Here is a 23,134-nt window from a genome sequence, read left to right on the forward strand (position 1 = left end):
GGGAATTCCTCCAGAGGGTAAAACTCAACCTCATCTGTTGCGCTGAATGTGTTCTAATAGCTGACTAAATAACATATGCACAAGTAAGTAAGGATAGATAGTGCAAGTAACATATGTGTTGTTGTTATGTTGGATCCCTTAACCACTCGGGTTGTAGGGGCACCATTTCCTGTGGTGTGTCTTGGGCAAGTGCAGCCTGGTAGCTCCCATCTCTCTCCAGGCCAACATATACATGTTTAAATTATTTTTCTCATCCAGCAAGCCCAAACTCCACCTTGACATGAGCGATCCTTCGGGAAATCTTTCGTTCTTCCTGATTAGTCACTCCGGCATTGGAAATCTTTATTAAAAACTCCCTGATAAACAGCCATTTCAAAGGAACATAAAACGTATAATTACAAATCCTGAAAATGAAAGCATCACTAATTCCACGAGAAAAAATACACAACATTTATGTTTCTGTGTTATAACACTTTAGGCAACTGACATTTTGAACGAGAGCATAAGAGCAACACGGTAGCATTAAATATGTTCTTTAGCTTCTACAAAGAACACCTATAAACTTATGAATGGATGGATGGATGGATGGATGGATGGATGGATGGATGGAATTTGAAACAAACACTTTGGCACCACATTCAAACTTAAGTCACAATACTTAAACATATATTCTTTATCTTCTGCAAAGAACTAATCACAAAAAGACCAGCACCATTTTCATTATCCCCACAATGACTACGATGCATCGTAGTCATTATTGCTACACGATCAATTAAGATAACCTTCGACGAATTAAACGACTTTACAGTAAACATTCAAGCACCTTGTTGATACCGAGTACATTAATTAGCACAATGGCGCCAAAGGCTGCTCATTGTTTGGTTTCTGACAAGTTCTTGAGATTGATGAAAAGGGAGCTGACCACGGTGGCATCGTCCTGCGCCGATTGCCGCCGATGGGACTGGCCCGTGGACCACGGATTCCAAAACCTCTTTGGGCGTTTTACGTTGAACAGCAAGTAAATGCAAGGGTTTGCGCAGCTATTAAGACTGGCGAGCAGCATCAAGATGGTGAAGGTTGCATCTGGTAAGACAGAAAGATGAGAAGATAAGGAAAGGAAAGAGCGGCAGAGGGGCTGTCATTTGATGAGGTCATATATCAATGATCAATAATTTTTTCATACAGATTTGTTTATATTGTTTTTACTATATGGGACAACTGCAAAGTAGATTGCTTGTTCGTTATTTTGAATATTGTTGCGCACAGGTGTTTGCTATTTTAACTATTATCCGCTGTTTACATCATTGACGCGATTGGACAGGTTAGGGCCACATGGGGCCGGGGCTGGTTTCTTAGCTGGCGCTTCTGGCAAGGGTGAGAATGGCATTCCCTGGTGCTGCCTGGGCCTCGAGGACTTGGTTGGTTGGCGGAGTGGCATATCCCCTTGTTGGGCCCTACACCCATTTGATGTGTCTGGGCCCGACTCGGGCTGCAAAAGCACAATGCAAAAACTAAAAGTGCAGTGGTCTTAATTTTAAGTAGGTTTCAGTACAAAAGGTGTCAGGGATTAAGCCAACAGTAGCAACAACATCAGAGGAATCAGTCATAGTCCAAGAGGCCGGGGAGGGGTCGGTGATCCAGCAAGGCAGCAACGGCGGCAGTTCAATAATTTAGAAGGCGATTCTCATAATCCAGAAGGAAAGGCAAGTGTTCGATACACCAAGATAACGAGTAGAATGTGGCAAGAAGGCTTAGAACGTGACAAATTGGGCAATGAACTAGCACAGAGCCAAGAAAACCTATTGTTAAACAGGGAAGTGAGAGAGGCATCTCATGTTACTGTTCTTTGATTTCCACCCCCATTAGGGCTGATCTGCTTTCGCAATCTAGGTCATTAGATTTAAAAAAGAAAGAGCATGGGGAGAACCTTTAAAACAGGTTCAAATTTAGCTTTTTCAGGGTTTTGTTGTGTGTATTGTTCTCCTTGCAAGTTCAAAATTAATTGATGTCTTCTCTCCTTATTTTGATTGTTTACTAAACTATACGTTTATCATTTGGTCCCTCAAGCTGGATCTATTCAATCTACTAGGTTGGGACTTAAAATAAGCTTCACAAACAAATATAAGTGATAAAAAATACAAGGGTTTTCCTTTTTTTTCGAAAATAATACCGATGTTCAACTCATTAATCCCTGACACCAAAACGATGTATTGATGTCACTACCACAGTTTAGAATACCCTCCTTTTACATTAAAAAAACACCTAATGATTATGAAGAAATGCTTTTCAAAAACATCATTGAATCTGCCCATGAAAATTAATCCAGAAAGCTCATGTAATTATTGACCTGTGTCAAACGTATCGTTTCTTTCTAAAATACTTGAAAAGGTTGTAGCAAAGCAGCTGAATGATTTTATATCCGAGAACAATCTTTTTGATTCTATGTAATCAGGATTCAGGGCTAACCACTCTACTGAGACAGTCCTGATTAAGGTAACCAATAATCTTCTACTGGCAATGGACTCTGGCGCTTCATTACTCTTGCTGCTGCTGGACCTTAGTGCTGCCTTTGACACTGTGGACCATAATATCTTACTAGAACGGTTGGAAAAATGGATTGGTCTCTCAGGAACCGTCCTCTTATGGCTCAGATCCTACAACTCAGATAGGACGCACTGTGTTAAATATGGTAAAATGACATCTGAACCCTTTAGTATTACCTATGGTGTTCCACAGGGGTCAGTACTTGGCCCCCTTCTTTTCAGCATTTACATGCTTCCATTAAGTGATATCATTATATCAGTTTCTATTGCTACCCAGATGACACTCAACTATATCTTCCTAAACTGTGGAAATTTGGAGGCCTGCCTCACTGAGATAAAAGAACGGATGTCACTCAACTTATTGCGCCTTAACTCTGATAAGACCGAATTGATAGTTATTGGTCCATCTAAATGCCGTGACTTGTTCTCAAAAACTCCTCTGAACATTGACAAATGTAATATCACCCAGAGTGACTAAGTCAACTATGTAGGTGTCATATTTGACCCCAATCTGTCCTTTCAAACACACGTTAAGAATATTACTAGAACAGCTTTTTTCCATCTTTGCAACATTGCTAAAATACGCCCTATGCTGTTTTTTCTTGCCCTCGTGTAGGTTTTAGATCAGGGGATGGTGTCATGATAGTCTGGTGTTTGCAATAATCTGTGGTCTGTGCAGCCCTTTGAGACTCGTGTGATTAAGGGCTATACAAATAAACATGACTTTACTTGACTGACTATTAGAAACTTTTGAAAAAGGCTGGTATCAGCACTGATGCGTGTATCGATACTCGCACATGTCCTAAAAATGAACGGATTCATAAATCATTAACAAACTCTTGAATAAGAATTTGAAAGGTGTACTAAAACTCCTAAATAAATACATTTTGAACTTTTATTTTTTTAGAAGTGTTTATTTTTTTCCAAGAGTGAAGAAGATTTTTTTTTATCTATTGTTTATTTTTCTGTTTATTGTTAAAAATGTTAGGCAGCACGGCGTCGCAGTGGTTAACGCGTGTGCGGCACAGTTCTGAGGTCATGAGATCGAACCTTCCTGTGTGGAGTTTGCATGTTCTCCCCGTGCTTGTTAGGGTTTCCCCTGGGCACTCCGGTTTCTTCCCACAGTCCCCAAGACATGCATGTCAGGTTAATTGGCCGCTCCAAATTGTCCCTAGAATGTGCAAGTGAGTTGTCTGTCTCTGTGTGCCCTGCAACTGGCTGGCAACCATTTCAGGGTGTCCCCTGCTCACTGCCCGAAGATAGCTGGGATGGGCTCCAGCACCCCCGCAACCCTACTGAGGATAAGCACTGCAGATGATGAATGAATGAATGTTTAAAATGCTGTGTTTTCGCAATCTGATGATTCATAAAATAATGACGAGGTTACTTTCTTTTTTTTGAATACTTTCTTGAAAAAATAACATTATGTTATGTTTATTCACATATATTTCAAAATATTGCGCATTCCAAAATTTGCCGTCACGGTTGCCATGGCGCTCAATTGGCCCTAGTTGACAGATTGGCTTCCCTGCTATTTAAGCTCAGAGCTCTCACGTTCCTGTGTTAGTCCGTCAACGAACTTCTGCCCCGCAAGACGTGGGTTTTGACTCGGTCCTGTTTCCTGGTGGCATTTCCTGTCTGGTATTGTTCCCGTTTATTTTTGTCCTGTTTAATATAGGTCTCCAGTATTGTTCCCGTCTATTTTGGTCCTTTTTATTATTCTGTCTGGTCAATCCAGTCTGTCCCATCCTGTCCGGTATCGACCCCATCGAGCTTCCTATCATTTCACGCCAGACTGCTGCCTAACGTGCATGTCTCCCCATTTCCCGTAACATTAAAGGCTTGTGTGAGAAACGTCACGCGTTTGGGTCCTGATCCGGTTCCGGTTTTTGACATTCACATCGATGTGAGTGACATTACGAACAAATTAACGGGGAAAATAATTTCACTGTTTATGTGATTTAACTACTTGAAATCAGTTTGTTTTACAAATATTTTTTTTATGGTTTGAACAAATTTATTGACACTAATAACAGCAAACAAACAATGTGAGGTTTTAACAACCCTTCTCGACAATCTTAACAGCAATCATGCATATTCACAATTTCGTTATATAACATCTTTGATAGTGTCAATAGATCCGTCCAAATATACCGTATTTTCTGCACTACAGGGTGTCTCAAAAAAAGTACACTCTTTTTTTTCCCAGACCTAACACCCATGGACTTTTTTTTTGTGGGGATACTTAAAAGACCACGTTTATGCCAACAAACCAAGGACAATTGATGCATTGAAATTGGAAATTGAAAGACAATGTCGTGATATTCCTAATGACATGTTTCGCGACGTTTGCGAATCCCTTGGTGCGCATTATCAGCGTTGTCTGGACAATAATGGTCATCACTTTGAACATTTGCGAACATGATTCTTCAATTACATTTGTCTCATGTATTCGATGCTATTTCACTTCACTCTATGTTCATAAATAAAAGTTTTCTCGTCATTCTAAGAGTGAGTACATTTTTTGAGACACCCTGAATAGGGCAAGAGAGATGGGAGCCTTTAATTTTTTCAAAAGCTGACCATGCGCCTTATAAGGTAGGTCGGTAGGTGGGTGGGTAGGTAGTTAGGTGGGGAGGTAGGTAGATGCATACTGCAATTGTCATGCGAGGCCGTACCTTCTGTGGGCGCTTTATGGTCCCACACGGACCACAGTTGCACGGTAAAAAACGGCGCCCAGCATACAACGTAGGCAAGCACGATAACCACGGTCATCTTCACCGTTTTCGCCCTGGCCTTAGAAACACCTGCCCCGCTACAAGCTCTGGAGGACATCCCCTTAGCGCCCGCAGCTTCTTCCAGGACGCACTGCGAAGTGTACAAGGCGCAACAGATGCGCACTTGGCACACCAAAACGGAGAGAACCGGCAAGACGAATATCACCACGGCGGTCCACGTCACGTAGGCTCGCAAGCCCCACGGGGTGGCAAAACTAGCCCAGCAATCGTACACACCCGGGGCCACCTCCACCCGGGAGAAGATAAAGACTTGTGGGATTCCACCGAGGAAGGAAACGCACCAGGCGGCGCACACGGTTGCGTTCCAGCGCGCTCGGTGCCTCTGGAATGTGACCATGGGGTGGCAGATGGCTCGGTACCGGTCCGCCGTCATTGCCACGATCATGTACGCAGAAGCGAACATGCCAACGACTTGCATGTACTTAACTGCGCGACACAAAGCGTCCGGACCTACAAAACGATCCGTAATGTCCCACATGAGCTGCGGGAAGACTTGGAAAAAGGCGACTAATAAGTCGGCGACGCACAAGTGCAAGACGAAGACGCGCATCCTGGAATGTTGCTTTCTCCTCTTCCATAAAACTAGTAAGAGTCCGAAGTTGAGCGCTCCGGCTGTGAAAAAGATGAGGGAGAGGAGCGCGACTTCTAGACGAGCCAAGCGCTCGTCCCGGGGCTCGCTCTCCGGGCGCATTTTGTTCCAATTGTCGTTTAGTCGATCCGGGATGGTGCGCCAGGGCGCTCTCTCGCAGTCCAGTGGGACATTTTACGCGTGGCTGTATGGTGAGCTCCAACTGTTGCGCACCTTCGAGCTGAATGGAATTGAAGAGGATGGCACGTCTGTCTTTTATATAGGAGGGAGGAGAATATCTCTCTGTTTGTTGGTATGATACTGAAATCCCTTATCTTCCACTAACCCACATGCAAATACAGTAATACCTCGTTTTTCACGGGTGTTGTGTTCCCAAAAGGTCCTTCAAAATATATTAATTTATCAAAGTCATGTTTTTTGTATAGCCCTTAATCACAGAGTCTCAAAAGGCTGAATTCAAAGAACAAACCCAGGCTCAGGCATCTGTTTATCAAATAAGAGAACTGTAAAAAATAAGCCCATCCCAGCCATCTCCGGGCAGTGGGCAGGGTATCGTTTGTTAATGCAACATCCATTGCAGCCTGGTCATCCTGCAAGGGGGATGACCTCATGTGTGGTCCCTTGTGAAGGTTTCTTCATTTTGTTTTCTTTCTTTGTTGAACTGTTCTTTCTTTTATTTCTTTGTTGAACTGTTCTTTATTTCTTTTCATTAACTGTTCATCCATTCTTTCTCTCTTCCTTTTGTCCTCTCATTCTATTTTCTTTCCATCCTTTATTTCTCTCTCCCTTTCGTCTAGTCTTTCTTTAGTTCTCTCTTTTTTCTCTTTCTTCCTTCCATCCTGCAGCTCTTTGAGACACCTTGTGATTAAGGGCTATGCGAATAAACATGACTTGACATTTTCCTCATGTTGAGGTTTTTGAGTTTTTCCTTGCCCTCGTGTAAGTTTTAGATCAGGGGGTGGTGTAATAATAGTCTGTGGTTTGCAATAATCTGTGGTCTGAGCATCCCTTTGAGACTCATTGTGATGAAGGGCTATACAAATAAAGATGACTTGACTATACTCATTGGGAAACAGAGAACGTTTTTGTCCCGTTGTCCAAAACCATATCTTTTAAATAACGCCAGGGAGCCACGAGGGAGCACCAATGAGCTGCATGTGGCTCTAGCACAAATTTAGAGGGCAAGTCGGCCGCCGATGCTTTAGTCCGAGGCGTGCTGTTGGCATGTTGGCTTTTAAAGAAACTTGAAATTGAAAAACATTTGCGCGTACGTAATGTAGGTTGAGCAAACTGTTTTATGTATATGTCCAAATTGCACCCAAACGTCAGTGACGTACAGGCAGAAAAGCGACTGTTACACCGACAGAACACGCAAGATGGAAATTCAAAACCGCGATAAATAAACCGCGACAGCAAGGGGATCACTTTATTTACTATATAGCATCAGCATATTGTTTTTCACATTTTAAAAATGTACACATTTGCATCTCTTTAGTTTCATCTTAACTCTGCACTGAACGCATACATGCACACCTTTTGACTTTAAAAAGTGGTAGATTTGATCAAACACTATTTGTGAATGAGAAAAACAATTAGTCTCCAGAATATTTAAAAATAAAAATAAAAGAATACTGTACATGCTTGGTTAAAACTGGTAATGGCAAACTTTTACCAAAGCGGTTTATTATCAAACAGCCGTAGACTAAAGCACTAGTTTTGAGTCAAGATTTTTTGTAATTATATATGAAAAAGTGGTAGATGTGTTTTTTTAGGAGGCGTTTTTAAGAAGAAAAGCAGTTGTCTAACGTATAAAATGGTAGTGTTGGAAAGCGTGGCTAAAGTTGAAAGTAGTTTGAAGTTGTCGGGGTGTGTGCCTAAATAGGAACCGCAGAGCGCCGAGGATACGAACCAACAAGTATCGTAGACACCCAGAATACGGCAACCTCGTCCTACGATTTTTTACTTTATAGTGTGGAATGAGATGTTTTTTGGGGGCATTCCCTATAGTACATTAATTAAAAAATATATATATATAATAATAGACTCTCATTGAACTTTTTGGTGTGACAATTTACATCTCTAGGACGGTCGTCTGCTTTTGCTGTGAGTCACAACATCATAAAAATGTCACTATATTATTAGATGAATTACCCCCCACAATACCTTTCTATTCACTCTGTTCAGAATGTCTCATCCTTCATCAAGACTTTTGCGACATTAATGTATTTTTTGCAGTGTATTTTATACGACTCTCAAGGCTTGTAGTGATGCTATAGTCAAAAGCAAAACCACGATACGCATTAAAACAAAGATTGCTATTATGAATAAATATGAAGAAGGCACACGAATCACTTCCCTTGCTAAGTTACATGGACGTAAAAAAATCAAACACAAATGAACTCTTATATGCTGCTTTTAATGCTGTTCTTTCATAAGTAGCCCACTTCCTTTTGGAAAGAAAAGCAACAGGTGCCAAAAAAATAACCAACCCGACAACTCAACCGATTTCTATCCATGGTTAGATTATCTCGCATGTGCAAAACGTCATAATAATCCATTCCTGTGATTATTCAAAACATATTTTTACTTTTATCTAGGAAAAATGATCATAATGTTGAAAAAATAACAGAAAATATACTTTTACCAATGACATTGCGTCTTTGAGGTCTCATTCTCCACTATAAATCATAAACAAATGCAAATGAGCCCCAACAAAAACATTTCCATTCCTTAATGGAGACAAATTCATGATAAACTCCACAACTTTGACTGTACAGTAGATTCTGGTATGCGCTGAATGCGTTTTCCCCATTATGCTGCAACCTAACCTCCATAAATGAATTTGAGTAACGATTGAAAAAAATGCAAATGAAATGCAAGAGAATTGCCGGTAATGTATTCAGTGCAACGCGACGTCGATTGCCACATTGTCCTTTTTATGTGGTTTGTGAAAGCAGCCCTGCGGTGTCGTTTAGAAAGAAATTGCATCAATCGATGAGGGCGCGTGTCTATGGTAATGTCCATCTAGTGTAAACTTAATTCAATTTAAAACAGGAAAAAAAACAAAAACGCTTCTTTTAAAAACTTGATTCCAGAGACAGCAATCTTAGATTCTCAGTCACGGACTTTGACAAACGCATCCCAAAGGGAAAATTAGGAATCGACATAACTGAGCAGTTCGTCTTTATCCATCTGATAACCGCTTTTCTTCCAGATGTCCCGGAGCTTCAGTAAAGTGGTTCCGATCTCCTTGCCCGTGACCACGCCCATTTTCCGGAGATCATGTCCGCTGATAGGGAAGCGAGGGACGGTCCACGAGAGGAGTTCAGACAGTATTTTGTGCTCGCCTTGATACTTGAGAAGCTCCGTCACTTTGCACCGCGTGTCCAGCTCGCGATTCTGTCAAAAATAGTAACGTATAGCGTCCATGAAAAGGAGCTCACTGGAAAAACAGACTCATCATAATAAAGTACACATAACATGCTCCCCTACTTACGAACGAGATACGTTCCGGACGATTGTAAGTTGTTTCAGTGCTTTATTTTGTATGCAATGTATGTTTAAGGTTTGTATAAATAATCTGTATTGTTTTGTAGTAAAAAAAAATTAAAAATCATAAAATTATATGCTCTATAAAGATAGTTAAAGTTAAGTTTAATTTACTTTTGGAAGATAAGCTTCAAGAGTTAGGCTACCTTCTCCTCTGTGGTAAAAAGTGGCCAAAAAAAGTGATTCAACCATTTTCTCGACCGCATCAAGCTTTCCTATTCCGCTTTCATTTTAAATTAAACGGCTCGCCTCTTATTTACACTTTACACCAACCATATTGAATGGATGCACGAGATATTAAACAATAAAAATGTACTCTGAAAAAAGGTGCACAGTACAAAATCTAACAGAGCAATGTCCGGATTTTTTTCGACATCCCGAGAAAAATGTTCGTAACTCGAATGTTTGTAAGGATGGGAGCATCCGTAAATCCTTGGGTAGAGGTAAGATCGGGCTTAAAAAAATCCAACATGACCCACGGGTGTGAAAGCCCGACCCGACTTGATCAATAAATGATGGTCAGAGCCAAAGCAATCCAGAATTTTCATATTTTATTTGTGAGAACTCTGGAGGAAGGAAGGGTTTGGCCGAGGCGCATGCATGCTGCGCATACCTCCACAAAGAAAAATAACGATAGAAAAAAATAACTGGTGGGTAATAATAATTTTTTTAAATCCTCAGGGCGAGAGAAGCTCGATCCACACACTAACTCCACTATACCAGCTCAATTTACGTCACACCAAAGGTACCGTAAATAAAATGTCATTGTTCTTTCGTATATATCTATTGATGTCAATTCATCATAAACACATATATTACATGAAATTAATACCTACTATAAACTATTTTGTGATTTTAATATGCAGTTGCAATCTCCTTCCCCCTTTGCATCTACCCCCTAACTTCACTGTACCAGCTCATATCATATCACACCAAAGATAAAAGTCACATTGCATATAAGTGATACTTTTGTAATCAGCTATGGGAAGTTAAATTCAAGACTGTCTCAATCAAATTCAAGACCAAGTCAACAAACATAATTGAACCTCACAAAACAAAAAACACTAATATTTCTTGCACACAATACATCATGCCTCATACACATTCATTGGCGGAGCCTTTAGCCATGACTAAAAACGTTCGTCCAACCACTACTTCTCAATAAATGTACTTTCTGGGTATGGCCCAAAGTCAACGTCTCTGTCCGAAGTTGCTATGTGTATTGTAGGTAGACCTAACACAAGCGTCTGCTCTCAAAAACCACATTACTGCTTTGATAGAGCCATTATTATAGTCACGCATGTATTTTGCAGATCCACAAATACATCTGAGATTTTTAATCTTGCGTGTGCATTAAGGGAGACATGATTTTTAGACCTTGTGAAAGATAATGGGATGGTTTAATTGTAACCTGTGCAGACCTTTGAGATATTCTGTGATTGAGGGTTATTTAAATAAATGTGACTTGACTTGTAAATTGCGAATATGTTTGTAGATCTTAACAATACTTGTGTAAATATTTTTGATACAAATTTATCCCCATATTAGTGTTGGGTAAAAATGACTAATATTTAGCTTACGTTTTCAGTTGCAGGAAATTCTTCCCACTGCAATTTACTACTGGGAAACACGACCTTAATTTATTTCCTGCCCCATAATAAACGTCCATAATTAATACGCTATCCTTGAACTAATACACATTGCATTGTTAAGGTGTAGTATGTAGCAAACGATTAGCAAAAAACAAAACAAAAATCATATTAAAGCCAACAATCTCTGTGAATAACCTTTTGCCTACTTGGCAGCAGCATGCTGTGCATGGATTTGTTCCACATTTTAGCTACCGTTTCCATATTCTTGCCATTGCGCAATAAAACCTGCAGCCTCCTGGCCTCTTAGCCATTTCAACTGCCGTCTTGGGCGCAGTACATAGGGGGCAGTGACGCTTTACATGACAACGCCATACAAACTAATGCCATATGCCGTTAATTATAAGGGAAAAAAGTGCAATGGTAATGCGAAGCCGCCGAAGATCAGTGTCTACGTCCTTTTTAAGCAGGCTTGATATGTATTTCTTAAATGAATGCATGATCTATCGAGAACGCTGAGAAACATGGGAACAATTTCAAGAATATACAAGCACTTTTCAAACCTTGAAATCACAATATGAATATTCAAGCATTTTTAAGGATTTCAAACACCTGTAAGAACTCTCAGGAATAGTGATATTTTTTTCAATTCAAAAAATATAAGCCACTTTTAAAAACAGGATAATAACTGTAGTTTGATTCTAAAATGGCGTATTTTTAAACTGTCAACCGGCAATTGCTAATTTTTGATAAACATCGTCTTGCTGAAAGCGCGTAAGCCTGAATTACAAAAAGGAAAATCACAAATCAACACCACCGGTCAATGCTCAGGAGGGTCTATTATTTCAACAAATAACTACTGCCGTAATCTTTTTTCTGACAACTGCTTTTTCTCTTTGATTCTGTAATTTTAGGATTACAAACATACCGTACCAGCTTTGTCTCCTGGGAGAAACTGCGTAAATCCTGCATGTTGTCGTCAATGTTTGACATCTTCAAGTAATATATTACACAACACTTCGGGCGCATTACTAATAGTGCTCACTTATCTCCCCGTGTGCTTATTTTTCTTGCCACTGTTTCGCAAAGTGCTAGCGCGCAATGGGAAGGGACTCAAAGGGCGAAAAAAGAAATAAAACAAGAAATCAAAACCTTGCTGGTTCCAGGGTTTAAAGGCTGTAACGGCACTTCGAAAATAATAACAGTGGCCAAGCATCGAAGAACCCATTAAATCCAAACATTACTTTCTTCATCTTTGTACCATCTTCACTTATCTGTCAAAAGATGACAGCAGTGGAAAAAAGCCTGAAATATAGTGAAAAGAATAAACTAAATAAAAACATACCATATTTTCGAGACTATGAGGCGCACATAAAAAAACTTAAATCGGCCAGACACTTTAAAGTGCGGCTTATACAAAGTGTAAGATTGGAAATGCATACAGCATTTTTACAGGTGCGTTACTACATCATGATTCGAGATTTTACACAATCAAAAACAATCAATAACCAAAATGGCAAAACATTGTATGCACCAGGAATCGAACCCGGAGCACTGACACTTAACCAACAGTGATACAGAAAACATATGAAAAGCATTTGATTTTATGTCGTTATCAAACAATTTTTACTCACGGTGCGGTAGACAAAATGTTAGAGAATGGAGAATGTCGTCCTGAAAGTTATAAATAAGGTCCGTTTCTTCACCAGATACACATACACCAAAGAGTTGTTTCCCTACTTGGTGCTTTTTTTGTGTTCATCTATATTATGGGTGACAAACACACAGTCCTTGGGCTGGATCAGGCCCGACAATGGTTTTAGTCGCGAGAAAAGCAAAAGAAAAAAATACGTTTAAAAAAAAAAACCTGCAGTATTAAATGTCAGGTGCCACTCCCAAAAGAACTGGAAGTGTAATTTTCTGTCTCTAACCTTCTTTCTTTCTGTCTCACTCTCTCTCTCACCATCTCTGTCTTTCTCTTTCCTTTTTCAGTCTCTTTCTCTCTTTTTGTTTTTCATTCAGTTTCTTTTCACTCTCTCTGACGTCTGTCTTGCTCTCTTTTTCATCTCTCGCTGTCTCTTTATCTCTCTTTCTTCCTTCCTATCTTTCTATCTTTTTCTTACTCTTTTTTTCCATTTCTCTCTTCCTGCCTCTTTTATCTTTCTTACCTCTGATTCTCTTCTCTTTCAGGGATCATTTCTCATTCTCTCTTTCACCCTCACTCTCGCCTTCTCTCTCTTTCTATTCCCTATTTCTCTCTGATCCAAAAGCCAGGCCCCTGTAAGAGTGCTTTTTCTAGCGTGTGGGTCCCCAAGCTCAAATGTGTTTGACAACCCAGATCTATATCTCTCACGACAACTTACTTTATTCTCCATTCTCTAACGTTCATTTATGGCACAGTGAGCAAAAGCATTGCAATATTGAGATAAAATTAAATGCCTTTTCATGTCATAAGTATCAATAGTAATGGAGTGGGTAGGTTTCAGCGCTCACTGCCCCGAGCTGGTTCAATTCCCGTTGCATACAATAATTTGCGAGTTTGGACAGCGGATCAATCACTAATGCACTAATATATACTGTAAGAATATAAAAAGAGCAACAGTCATAACCCAAAAAAGTACAGTAGCTCTTACAATAGTTTTAACTCCATGCACCTTATAGTACAGTGCATCTTGTATCCGGATTTATCAAAAAGGACTACTTTTTAGGGTTACGCCTTATAGTGTGGAAAATATGGTACTAGACCGTAAAATCAAACTTACATCTATGATGAAGTCGGTGAAAGTTTTCAGTCCATCTTGCTCGTTGCCGTTTTTACAGAGAACTGTTCTGTATTTGACTAGAAAGAGAGCTAGAGTTTTCTCTTCCTTGGAAACTTTCAGACGGATGTCAATCTTTTCCACATCATCCGACCGGCGGCAGAGAGCTGCAATAATGGTCATTGGTTTGGGAGAGTGACTTTTGGCGTTCTGCCAAACTCGCTTCATCTCAGCAACGTTGCCGTCGGATGGTAATCCTAGAGACAAAGTTTAGACAAAAAATAATAAATAAGAAATAGTGAAAAGAAAGAAACTGGTATTTTCAGAACTATGAGGTCCAGCCAAAAACATGAGCCTTATAATCCAATGCGCTTTGCATGCGGCAAAATAGTTGATTGATTTTATTGCTGACCACAATTGTATAACAATAGTGGTAAGGGCACCAAATCCTAACCACCAGGTTGCTAGTGACATGAATGGTTGTTTACAAATGCCCAACAGTGGTTCGAACCCGGATCGAGGCAGAGAAAGCACCGGATTTTATCAACTGGACCAGCTGTTCTCAACTGGTCTGACTTCAAGGACCCATAGTGACAAGCTTCAAACAAATTAAAAAAAAAAACATTTCCACTTCTCTAATTTATCGAGAAAATAATCGTGCAGTTTAGAGAAGAGATTTTTCAAAAATCAAAATGATCAGCAAAACCCAAAAGACTTTAAGTAAGGTATATACTCCCATATAAACCTATATTACATCAAAGTTACCCCCTAAAACTGCTTTAAAATAGCCAAATAAGAAAAGAAATTCAAAATATCAAATGAGCATGTACCTAAAAATTGATAATTATTTATTTATGTAGTTAATAAAGACTAAAATACGAGTATAAATCTAATAAATAACGTTTTTAAACCATTTACTGTACCCTCCAGCCGCATTGCCCTTGGCTTTCTGTGAAAATTTTAGCCCATCCCATTTCTGACTTGGCAACTGCATTAAAAAAAAAGGAAAGTTGACTGTGAGGGGCCGCCGCTTCTAGGACAAGAGGAAACAAGTACTTTTTCCCCAAAATTCCAAAACAACTGCATCGGTCTAATTTTCCATGAGACTGTGGTTGTTTTCAAGTCAACTAAAGTCATGTTTATTTGAATATAATGTCAAGTTGAACTGCCAGACAAAACAAGCTGACTACAAAAAGCTCACTGGAAACAAACGCTCTGAAAAGATGAAGCTGCTGAAAGCTGTTTTAACGACACAGCAACTCTTTTTTACGAGACCCAGCATGTCAAATGAAAATGCTACAAAGGTGAGCTACGAGGTCGAGACAATGATCGCCAAGCACTGCTAACCTTTGACGGAGGGTGAATTTATTAAAGAATGTTCAAAGAATCCAAGGCTGGAAAGTCGGGCCTCACACATTTTCAGCTTACCAAATCTGGCCCGCTTTTTAAAAGGTTTGGACACCCCTGCCAAAGGCAGATGAAGCTATGACCACTGGCTTGTTGTCCAAATATTTGATGACAGCAAGTTCAGGTGTTCTTCGTCTCACCACAATTCTGCTGACCCTATATTTTGTAAGAGGTCTTCGTACTATGATCTTGCAGTCCTTTGACCTTTGGTTTCACTCACTGTCATTCCTTTTGCCATCAAGATGGCTGATTGTTATAAACTACCTGTCAAAGAACCGGTGGGTGCCTTGGGGAACACATTCTCAATTGAAGAACAGCTTGTTCCCCAATGCCCTATCCTTCTGTAGCTTTGAAAGTCGTCTTGCCTTGGTAAACCACAAAATCCAAAACTAGACCAGTTGGTGCATCCAAGACAAATACCTTTAGTCCGGTTGGGTTTGGTTTGCCCGGTACATACTGGCACAGAGGGCATCAACCAGTAAAAGGAACTATTCCTGTTCTTGGCAGACTCAGACATATTTCCTTTAACTGAGGAGCCATATTCTTCACAAGAGGACACTTCTTTTTTTCTAGTGGTAAGGACATATTGAAACACCCAATGTCATGGACCAGCTTGGAGTTTCTATATTTGTAAAACCTTTATGGTCATGGATTAAGCAATTGATACTCTAGTACTAAGGCCCGATGTATTTGAATGTTTGGATATAAAAGAGCGAAATGGATTACCAGACTTCAAATGTCCACTACAGAGGATATTTTTTGAACACTCAAATACACTTAAACTAACTCAAACAACACCTTAATGTGTTCATAAGAGTCTTATTAATAAAATGCCAACAGCATTTTAAGACAAAATGTGTTTGATAAAAAGTATTAAACACTTCTCTTCCCATAAAAGGTGGTTGCAATGAGGGAAGCCATTTTCTTCTATGGTGAAGTCAACGTAACAAAGCTCCACCCCCTACAAATTTGGTATCATTGGAAAGAACTGAAAGTCCTCTATAGATCTCAAAGAGGTAGACAAAATTGTATGCACTTGGTGGAAGATATTTAGGTTGAGAAATGTCCTCCTTAGGGGACAAATTTGAACTACTGGTAGGGTACATGAAAAAAAGAATCATTAAGGACTATTTTGGGGGTACCCCTTATAATCTGGTACACTTTATACTGCATAAAATATGGTAATCTCTAAAATGAACAAAATCAAGATTTTCTTAATACATTTATTCCAATTGACACATTTTTATATCTATTTCCAGTAGGGTTCACTTTCCCTTTTTGAAATGTGTGAGCAATAGTGAGCTCAGGTTGAATAACAGATAAAAACCTGTGCCTGTTGATTAAAGAGTGGAGTAAACACAATTTTCAGGGCCTAACAGATAACGGACCAAAAACACAGCTCAGGAATGAATATTGATCCGTTGCCTAGTCCCCAAGTCCCCTGAAACGCTCGCCGACTGTGAAGAAACTTGGTCCAGAATTGATTCCTCCCTTTTCATTTAGAACCATCAGGTTTCATGATCTGTTTTAGGATTTGGTCAAACAAAATAACAGTGACTATGTTTACATGCAGGCAAAAATCTGATTGGAAACGGAATACAACAGTTCCGTGCAATAACATGGTTCACCTTTCACGGTCTAACTGTTTCACATATTTTTATCATGAATTGTATTCTGCATTCTTATTGGCAGTCCCTATGAGAGTAGGTAATGGTAAAATAAATAAATTAATAAATATTTGTTTACAGCTACAGTAAAGTACTTTTTGGTTGTTCCTGTAGAAGCATTGGGTCTGGACAAATTCAACTGTGACATAGACTATAAAGATGGATACACCTGTGGTGAAAAACGGTAATGCTCCGGAGAAATCAGCCAATACACATGAGGTATTTTTTAAAGACTAAACCACAGTTTGTGTGTCTCAGTCGCCTCTGTACAACAAGTCCCACAATGTTTTGCTACATAAAAATATGCAGGATGCGGGAAATTGCACGTGCTAACAAGCGATCGGATTACCTGAATTCCTATACATGCACGCACAATCCAAATCGTAAGGTCTAACCTCATCACTGCAATTGGAAAATTTGCCGTTGTATTAAGATCTCGGTTTTAATATTGTGTGTTTACATAGCTTTACATAATCAGATTTTTTGAAATATTCCGTTTCCAATTTGATTATTGCCTGTATGTAAACGTAAGTGATGCAACACTAGTGAATGATTCATGTGCAAAACTATACATTACCGGTGCTTTCACATCAATAACTTCATTTTCGTAGTTTATTGATGTTTGAAGTAAACGATACTTGCTTGATTATTTTCAATCAGTTCCAATAATCAGCCGATTCATCATAATAAAAGTAAAAAATTTGAAAGAAAGCAAGATTATGGATGGCTCTGAAAGATCACCCAATATATCAACATCCGTTAATTTTAATGAGCAGTATATATTACCAAGACCACGTTTTGATTATTGTGGTCCGAAATAAAAAGCTTAGAACTTTAATAATTTGAAACGGATGGCATTTACGGATTCAGAACTTTTATGCTCAAACTGTGTAATTGGCACTTTAGTACACTTTGACATACCAGAGTAATTGGACTGAAACATTTGACAAGTTGATAGAGTATCTCACCAATGTACTGCGCCAGACCCAAGCTGTACATCAACTCCAGCAGTTCAGCAGCGTGGTAACCAATGGCAATCTTTTTCAGTTCGACCCAAATGCGTTCCCCCGAAATGCCAGCTAGCCCACTGCCATGGGTTTGGATGGCCTGCAGCGTCTCAGGTTCATGCTCATCTGGCTTCAGAGCCACCTTGCCATAGAATCTGTTGAGAAACCAAACATCAGCAACCTGTCTCTTTGATTTTATCAATCAACTAAACATAAGTATCAGCTCACCTAAAATAACGCAATATCCTTAAATAATCTTCCTGGATTCTTTGCTCTGCGCTGCCAACAAAGCGGACCGTTCGGTTCTGGAGGTCGTCATAGCCTTTGAAATAGTCATATAACGTCCCATCTAGACCTACAGAGCCAAAACAACTAAACTAGAATGTTACCGAAAAAAAAAAACATCAACAGAATGTGTACCTAAAAACATGGAGTTGATAGTTAGGTCTCGCCTCTCTGCATCTTTCTGCCAGTCTGTTGTGAACTCCACTTCTGCATGCCGGCCATCTGTCTGGACATCCACTCGCAATGTAGTCACCTCAAAATTTTCATTGTGAAGCTAGGAAAAAATAAAAGATGGGTGCGATGATTAATTACCTTGATGTTTTTTTAAAAAAAACTGCATCCAAACAATTGTTTTGTAGTTTTAGAGCTGGGGTCAGGAATATATTTCTCGCAAGCCAGGCATTGCTCTTTTCATGAGAACATCTGGCTCGGGGATAAAATTCAAGTTTTCAACGTATTTAAGCCAGAGGTGCAACACCGTGTTCCTACCATTAGCAGCAGGTGCTATAGCGCTTTTCTACCATTAAGAAGAAATATCATTATCGTTTGTTTTCCTGTCATTTAGCCAATGAGAAGAATAAATATACAAAATACATTGTGAGTTCTTCCTTCTGCCATTTCCTAGATAGTTTTTTTCAAGCTTGTAGTTTGTGCAAGTTATGAAAAAAGAAAGAACACTAAACGATGCACTTGAGGACTTTTAAGATGAATGTTTGTACATTTCAAAATATGTTTTAAGATTTGCATCCAAAACAAATGAAGAACGAATAATGGCCGATCCATTTCCAAGGTAAGAACTGTATAAACATCCCATACCCGAAGAGAAATACATCCATATCCTTTTTGTTCGCAGCATTTCATGACATTTCTAGAAAAGAACAATGCTCATAGCTTGTTTTGAAACCATTATTCCCAACAAAAATGATGGTCAAAATGAACCTTAATGCTGTAACATAAATGTGGGGAGGAAGACAAATATTAAGTGGGATATTTTTTTGATAGCAGACACAAGCTCTGGCATTATCATTATGTCATAGAATTGAGTAAAATCATCAAGGGTCACAAAGTGAAATAAAATGCACTGAAGAATTAGCTTTTGTCTGGAAATCCCGTTTGCCAGCTTGGTTGAATTCTGTCTTAAATATAGGGTGTGGCTCTCGCAAAACATAAAAATATCCAAACATTTTGCCTGCATGGCTCTTACTGTCAAAAAGGTTTCCGACCCCCTGTTTTAAAGATTCACGGAAGGAATTTGTGGGGAAAACGTGACACTCACTGGCCACCTCCATTTTTGCAGGCCGGCACTGAAGCATTTTTGAAACCCATCTGGGCTCAGCTAATCTTCCTGATTACATTTGGCATTTTTTGATAAATACAAGGCCACAACGTACGGAAAGTCCATTAGTCAGTTTGCTCATGAAAAAGATGACCTAGCAAATAATGCTGTTGACATCGTCGGCTAAGATAGCAGCTAATGCAGGCATGGGCAAACTGCAACAGGTGGTTTTTGAGTATGTATGCCGGCCTAAATAGTTAATATATAATGTTAAAAAAACTACCATTTGATGGTGACTAAAAGCTATGCAAGCCAATGTAGGTGAAACAAGGTTGATGAGGAAAGATAATTTTATATAATTTGTTAAGTGGGACATAAATAATATATATTATACACATATATATATATATATATATATATATATATATGAAATTGATCAGGAAAAAATAGTATCGATATCACCATACCAGCCTGGGGTAGAAATAAAATGTATACTGACTGACTGCAGGCTGCACATATTACTTTAAAGGACCTGAAAAATGTACTCGACTATTTACAATTTAATCTCAATTTACAGAAGCTTACCCTTGCTGTGATGGTCCCATGTTTCTCTCCTTTATTGTTGATCATCCTGACCCCCGCAGCTTGGAACATGCGCTTCATCTCCTCAGGTGTAGCGGTGGTGGCAAAATCCACATCTTCTGGTCTTTTTCCGGTTAACAGGTCCCGCACAGCACCTCCGGCTATCCTCAATTCGTATTGATTCTTCTTGAACATTTCTGATAAGATTGTTCAATGAACATTTCAGAAGATTTATCAGAAGCTCATCAGTCAAGTGATTTTGTCAGTATGCTTTACATGACACTTGCTCTATTTTTCATCTATCTATTTAGTAAGGGCTTGATTGTGAAGGAAAATATTTTAAATAAATGCATTGGGCAGACAATACAACAAAAACAGGCTTCCAAGGGTCACATGACTTTTTTAGCAATCACCATATTGGATTACATGCAACAATAGATTAAGATGCAAATATGAATCGATCAGTGTAGTTTACACGTTTATTCCAAGTTTGGAAGACAATATACAGGGTCAGAAAGTTATGGTCCTTGTTTGGCTGTCACGATTCGGAATTTCTCAAGACAATTAATTGTCACACAAATAATTACAATTACTGTAGATTCCAGACTATAAGCCGCTACTTTTTTCCCAAACTTTCAACCCCAGCTGCTTATTCAGTGATGCGGCCAATTTATGTATGTTTATTTAACAGAGCTGATTACTGTGTCGCGAGCGTGTTGCTAGTGGCGTTTTGCTACCCTTCACAGGCACGGTTTGGGATGAAAGTTGTAATATTATTATTAAAGGTTTGAAAACTCTCTTGGTGTAACGTCTTTCTTTGTAAACATGTGTAACCATGTATAATATGTATTTGCAACTGTATATTTTTGTAATGTATTTATTTTAGAAACTTATTCTGCTATGTTTTGTACGAGCAAATGAGAAAGAAGGGGCGGGGCAAACGCGGGCTGATGGGAAGTGGAGTAAAGGTGAGACGTGTTAGTGGAGGAGGCCGACAATAGTGGATATATATTTTTTCCACCCTTACCTTTGGACATATACACTTTTGTCCTTGGATTACTTTCAACAGGCACCTGGACTCTGCAGGTCTGCATTAAATTTTAAGTACCCGTATCATTTTCCGTTCATTTTGCCGGCTGTGTTTTTTGAACTGTATCGGGTTCTGGAAATGTGAACAATCTATGAAGAAACGGGAGATACCATGATCATGAAGGTGAGCACAGATTTTTGCAATCTGGAGATGGAATAAGAGCTTGCTCTGTCCACTCCACGCATCGGCCCGGTATTGCAGTACCTCCGGGAACGGTGCATTCGCGATGATCGCAGCAAGGCTTTAGGGCTAGGACCTTAGCTTGGCCTTTTGGCTGAGAGTAAGAGTCCCGGCTCCTTGGCTTTGTAGCGTATTATGAACTGACCGATAACGGATAATGGATAATGAATAACGAAGATAGAACAATAACCCTTAAAAACCCCAAACCCCCGCAGAGCTATGCCCTTGCACAATAGTATTGCCCTTTACCCATTGGTTAACTACTGTTAAAAGATAATAACTCTGAAATTGTGTAATTGATGTTGAAAATGTCAGGAAAAAATGTTAAAACATCATATTGTCAGATATAACAAAATTGTGAATATGCTTGTTTGCTGTTGAGATTGTCGTGTTTGTTTTGCTGCTGTTGGTGTCGGTGGATTTGTTCAGACCAAAAAACAATCGACTTTGGCCTGGACGGATCTATTGACACTAACAAAGATGTTATATAACGAAATTGTGAATATGCTTGATTGCTGTTAAGATTGTTTGTTTGCTGCTATTAGTGTCAATAAATTTGTTCAAACCGGATTTCGTGTTTGTATTGCGTTTTTTCAATGTGGACGCATGCGGCTAATATACAGGTGCGGCTTGTGTATGTACAAAATCGGTTTTCCTCCCGAAATGTGGTGGGTGCGGCTTATAATCAGGTGCGCTCTATAGTCCGGAAGTTACGGTAATATATACATTAGCAGGCAGCACGGCGGAGCAGTGGTTAGCATGTGTGCGGCAGAGTTCTGAGGTCATGAGATCGAACCTCCTGTGTGGAGTTTGCATGTACTCCCCGTGCTTGCGTGGATTTCCTCCAGGCACTCCAGTTTCCGCCCACATTCCCAAAAAACATGCTTGTCAGGTGAATTGGCCGGTCCAAATTGTCCCTAGGTGTAAATGAGCGAGCGAATTGTCTGTCCCTGTGTGCCCTGCGACTGGATGGCAACCAGTTCAGAGTGTCCCCTGCCCACTGCCCGAAGACAGCTGGGATGGGCTCCAGCACCCCCGCGACCCTACTGAGGATAAGCGGTGCAAATAATGGATGGATGGATATACATTGGCATTATATGCTACTATTATAATATAAGTGTGATATTGCATACACCTTAATAAAGAAGAACAATTTAACGGTCAAGAAATCAAGTAAAGATATAATCAAGATATCATTAACTAAACGTTCTGTTCCTTGTATAATAAGATCAAAATGAAAACTTTTGTAAGGTTTATAACCCTCCAAAAGTGTTATGTTTTCGGTGACTCTCGTGAGAACTTGTTTAGTATAGTAGATTTGTTTAGTATATTGATGGTCACATGTCCTTACCATACATAATTCCTCTCACCTGCTAGTTCGTTCAATCCATCCGTGAACAAAACCTTAAACTGGCTGCTCTTCAGCTGCATCGTGAAAAGACTCCTTCGCCACAAACACGTCCTACTAGTCACGCCAAGACTCAAAAATCTGCACCACATCTGCGATAGGAAAACAATTACAAAGCGTGTTTTTAACCTGTCATGGCAGCAGGGAAACCACGCTGGAGTGTTGACATTTTAGCGAAGGACTTTGAGGAGCCACTGAATGTCCTACATTTTTTTTTAAAAAGCACTAGAATTATAAAACGTCGACATGTGCGCGTGAATTAAACAATTTAGTCACCTGAACATGAATGTTAAAATCCTTCGCGTTGAGTACTCGCCATCACTTTTCGAAGGTGTCGCTAAACAGGAAGTCTTGTGTCACAAGGTGACCAATAGAAAGCCTGGCGTGTAGGTCACGTTAACACTA

General features: G+C 39.6%; 2 protein-coding genes and 1 pseudogene across 2 annotated transcripts; 1 reads left to right on the forward strand and 2 right to left on the reverse strand.

Annotated features, from left to right (window-relative positions):
* Positions 1-328: 328 nt before the first annotated feature.
* LOC148364438 (vasopressin V2 receptor-like) lies at positions 329-6,149 on the reverse strand. The gene is made up of 2 exons (XM_088337201.1): positions 5,222-6,149; positions 329-1,083 (listed from the first exon to the last, which is right to left on the reverse strand). The coding sequence occupies exons 1-2, from the start codon at positions 6,030-6,032 to the stop codon at positions 872-874; spliced, it is 1,023 nt and encodes a 340-aa protein (XP_088193327.1). The 5' UTR covers positions 6,033-6,149; the 3' UTR covers positions 329-871.
* Positions 6,150-8,325: 2,176 nt separating this feature from the next.
* On the reverse strand, positions 8,326-23,132 carry trnt1 (tRNA nucleotidyl transferase, CCA-adding, 1). Its single transcript, XM_088338533.1, has 8 exons — positions 23,006-23,132; positions 22,692-22,821; positions 20,055-20,248; positions 18,329-18,467; positions 18,137-18,263; positions 17,870-18,063; positions 13,831-14,084; positions 8,326-9,329 (listed from the first exon to the last, which is right to left on the reverse strand). The coding sequence occupies exons 2-8, from the start codon at positions 22,819-22,821 to the stop codon at positions 9,084-9,086; spliced, it is 1,284 nt and encodes a 427-aa protein (XP_088194659.1). The 5' UTR covers positions 23,006-23,132; the 3' UTR covers positions 8,326-9,083.
* LOC148364440 (U2 spliceosomal RNA) lies at positions 21,271-21,360 on the forward strand (annotated as a pseudogene).
* Positions 23,133-23,134: the final 2 nt, after the last annotated feature.

Source organism: Urocampus carinirostris, chromosome 6, assembly GCF_059441175.1.
Source record: "Urocampus carinirostris isolate Australia breed hairy pipefish chromosome 6, RoL_Ucar_1.0, whole genome shotgun sequence".
NCBI classification, from domain to species: Eukaryota; Metazoa; Chordata; class Actinopteri; order Syngnathiformes; family Syngnathidae; genus Urocampus; species Urocampus carinirostris.

Bases quoted from the DNA above. Each gene is read 5' to 3' on its own strand.
- trnt1 (XM_088338533.1), bottom strand. From the start codon at position 22,821: ATGTGGTGCAGATTTTTGAGTCTTGGCGTGACTAGTAGGACGTGTTTG. The intron at 18,064-18,136 runs GTGAGCTGATAC...GTTTCTCAACAG, and splicing joins AGGATATTGCGTTATTTTAG to ATTCTATGGCAAGGTGGCTC. The intron at 14,085-17,869 runs GTGAGATACTCT...CTTTGTCTCTAG, and splicing joins GGGTCTGGCGCAGTACATTG to GATTACCATCCGACGGCAAC.
- LOC148364438 (XM_088337201.1), bottom strand. From the start codon at position 6,032: ATGCGCCCGGAGAGCGAGCCCCGGGACGAGCGCTTGGCTCGTCTAGAA. The intron at 1,084-5,221 runs GTACGGCCTCGC...CTGTCTTACCAG, and splicing joins CCATAAAGCGCCCACAGAAG to ATGCAACCTTCACCATCTTG.